Source organism: Pteropus vampyrus, unplaced genomic scaffold (assembly GCF_000151845.1).
Source record: "Pteropus vampyrus isolate Shadow unplaced genomic scaffold, Pvam_2.0 Scaffold333, whole genome shotgun sequence".
In the NCBI taxonomy this organism is placed as follows: Eukaryota; Metazoa; Chordata; class Mammalia; order Chiroptera; family Pteropodidae; genus Pteropus; species Pteropus vampyrus.
Window position 1 is genome coordinate 698,041 of NW_011889114.1, and position 2,192 is coordinate 700,232.

Sequence of the window (2,192 nt, forward strand, 5' to 3'; positions counted from 1 at the left end):
TGGAAGTCGCTGTGTGACCTGGTGTGTCTCCACGCCCCTCTCGGTGGCCCTGTCTTGACCGGGCCTGGCCCCAGATGCCTGTAGATAAGAATACCCCTCGGTCCCCTCCCACTGACTTCTGGAATGCCTCTTCGTCTCCCCCATCCTGCCAGCCCCAGGCTCCTGTGGGAATCCCCTCTGGTCAGGAAAAGATTAGAACGGAGGAAGCCAAAGTTGGGGACTGTCTTTTTTGTCAGCTCACATTTTCCCCGATTGTTAAGTTTATAAGAGTGTGTTTCTGAGATCGCTTGATCCTCAACTTCTTGGCCACCGAGTCTCGGGGTGTGCATTTCTCGAATTCTGGAAGACTAAAGTTTTCTGGTGTCCCTGAAGCTGGTGGCCCTTTCCTGGGCGCCTGGGGGATGCTGGGGGCTGAGGACAGGGGAGAAACTTAGAAAGAGAACACCTTAGAAGGTTATTAAGTTGACCTATATGAAATGGACATTTTTATTGGTCAAAGTGGGTTGAATTCCACAAAAAGGCCAAGGGCGCCGAGCACAGGACATGAGGTCCCAGAGGCAGACAGAAGACAGACAAGGCCCTAGCCCCTCTGTGGGCCTCGGTTTCCCTGCCATCGTAGCGCGTGGGCTGAGAACATGGACTCGAGATCCAGAATGATCAGACAATCACAGGTACATGTTGATGTGTCTTGGGGCCTCGGCCCCCCGTGAACCTCAACGCCCAGGGGCTCCTACCTGAGGACTCTGTTGCCTTCCTGCTTTTTCAATTTGATATCAGACTTCTGGACTGGAGCAGACACCACCCTCTCCTTCAGCTTTCTGCCTGGGTTTGTCGTGGTGGTTCCTGTACACTCATTCAAAATTCAGAAAACTGAGTCTCATACAGGTGATAACACAGCTAATAAGTGACAGAGTCGGATACAGGCCAACAGGTGTCTGAAGTTTCCCAAACTGACCTCTTTCTACCAGGTGAAGGATGCCATTTTGGCTTCTTCCTCGACAAGGATGGAGGGGCACGTGGGACGATGGAAGGGCGGCCCAAAGCATCCCTGAGCACACTGTCTGTGGTTGGCCCTGAAGTCTGCATGAGGATACAGAGAGGAATTAGACATATTTTCTGCCCCGAGGATAGATGAACAGGGCCCAGAGAAGGAGGAGGTCATTCAGAGTCACTTGGAGAGCAGGCATTGCCCTGCACCCAGCCAGTGCCCTGTGCGATCACCCCGAGGCGGGGTCGCTCACCAATCACAACGTCCACGGGCAGCTGGGTCAGCAGGGACCCGATGGGGGTGAGAGCCTCTGAGCTGTCCAGGGTGCCATGGTCTGGAGGTAGAGGATGGCTGTCTCTAGCCGGGCTGGTGGGGACGGCTCGATGAAGGGGAAGGTTAGGGGGTCTCCCACGTTCATGCTCTTCATCTAGAATGAGAACCGAACCCCCCGGGGAAGGGACACATGAGCTGGCATGGAGCACTGAGAGGGTTCAGATCACAAACTCGTGATACTTTAAGACACTCGATGTCAAGGCCCATGGTACAGAGGCAGGGGAGAAGCGCGATCGTCTGCCTGCATTTCTGCCTCTCTGCCCGGCACCTCTTCTCCCAGACCCTGGCCATGGAATGAACACATGATCTAAGCCGGACCATTCGAGGTTTCTCAGCCCCTCTCCCAGCCCTCAAAGCAACTAAGAAATAACCACGTGACCTCAGCCAGGCCAATCAGAATCCTTTCCTGGGACTGCAAACTAGAGCTGGGAGAGAGAAGTTCCAGCATCCTCTCTGCTCGTGAGGGGCCAGGATGGAAACCCAGAGCTGCTGTGGTTATTTTTCCATCGCCTGGAAATTAGTCCACCCACCACCGATGGAGACTTCCTTAAGTGTTCCTCAGCAAGACCCGCCTCCCCCATGATGGATACTCAAAGCCACGAAATCCCCTTTTCTGCTTACAAGAATTTCAGTTGCGTTTCTCTCTTTTGACCAAAAAATCTCCATGATTTCAGAGGCCAGAGGCACAGCAAGTGGTGGAGAAAATGAAGTCAGCACCTGTCATTGGGTCTGGCATGAGCCAGAGGGAAGCTCAGAGAGCCTGGGGGCTAAGTCCCAGTCTCCCAGCTAGGTGACCTGCTCACCTGGCCCTGACCTAGAGGCGACCGGCCATTCCTCCCTGCTCACCGAACCCTGATGTTGTCTGGGAATC

At 54.3% G+C, this 2,192-nt stretch overlaps 1 protein-coding gene across 1 annotated transcript in view; it reads right to left on the reverse strand.

Annotated features, from left to right (window-relative positions):
• Positions 1-2,192, reverse strand: part of LOC105304213 (DExH-box helicase 34) — a 79,603-nt gene that overhangs the window by 33,881 nt on the left and 43,530 nt on the right. The window contains 2 exon segments of the mRNA XM_023522134.1: positions 242-411; positions 1,242-1,322. Coding sequence (XP_023377902.1) covers positions 242-411; positions 1,242-1,322 — 251 coding nt within the window.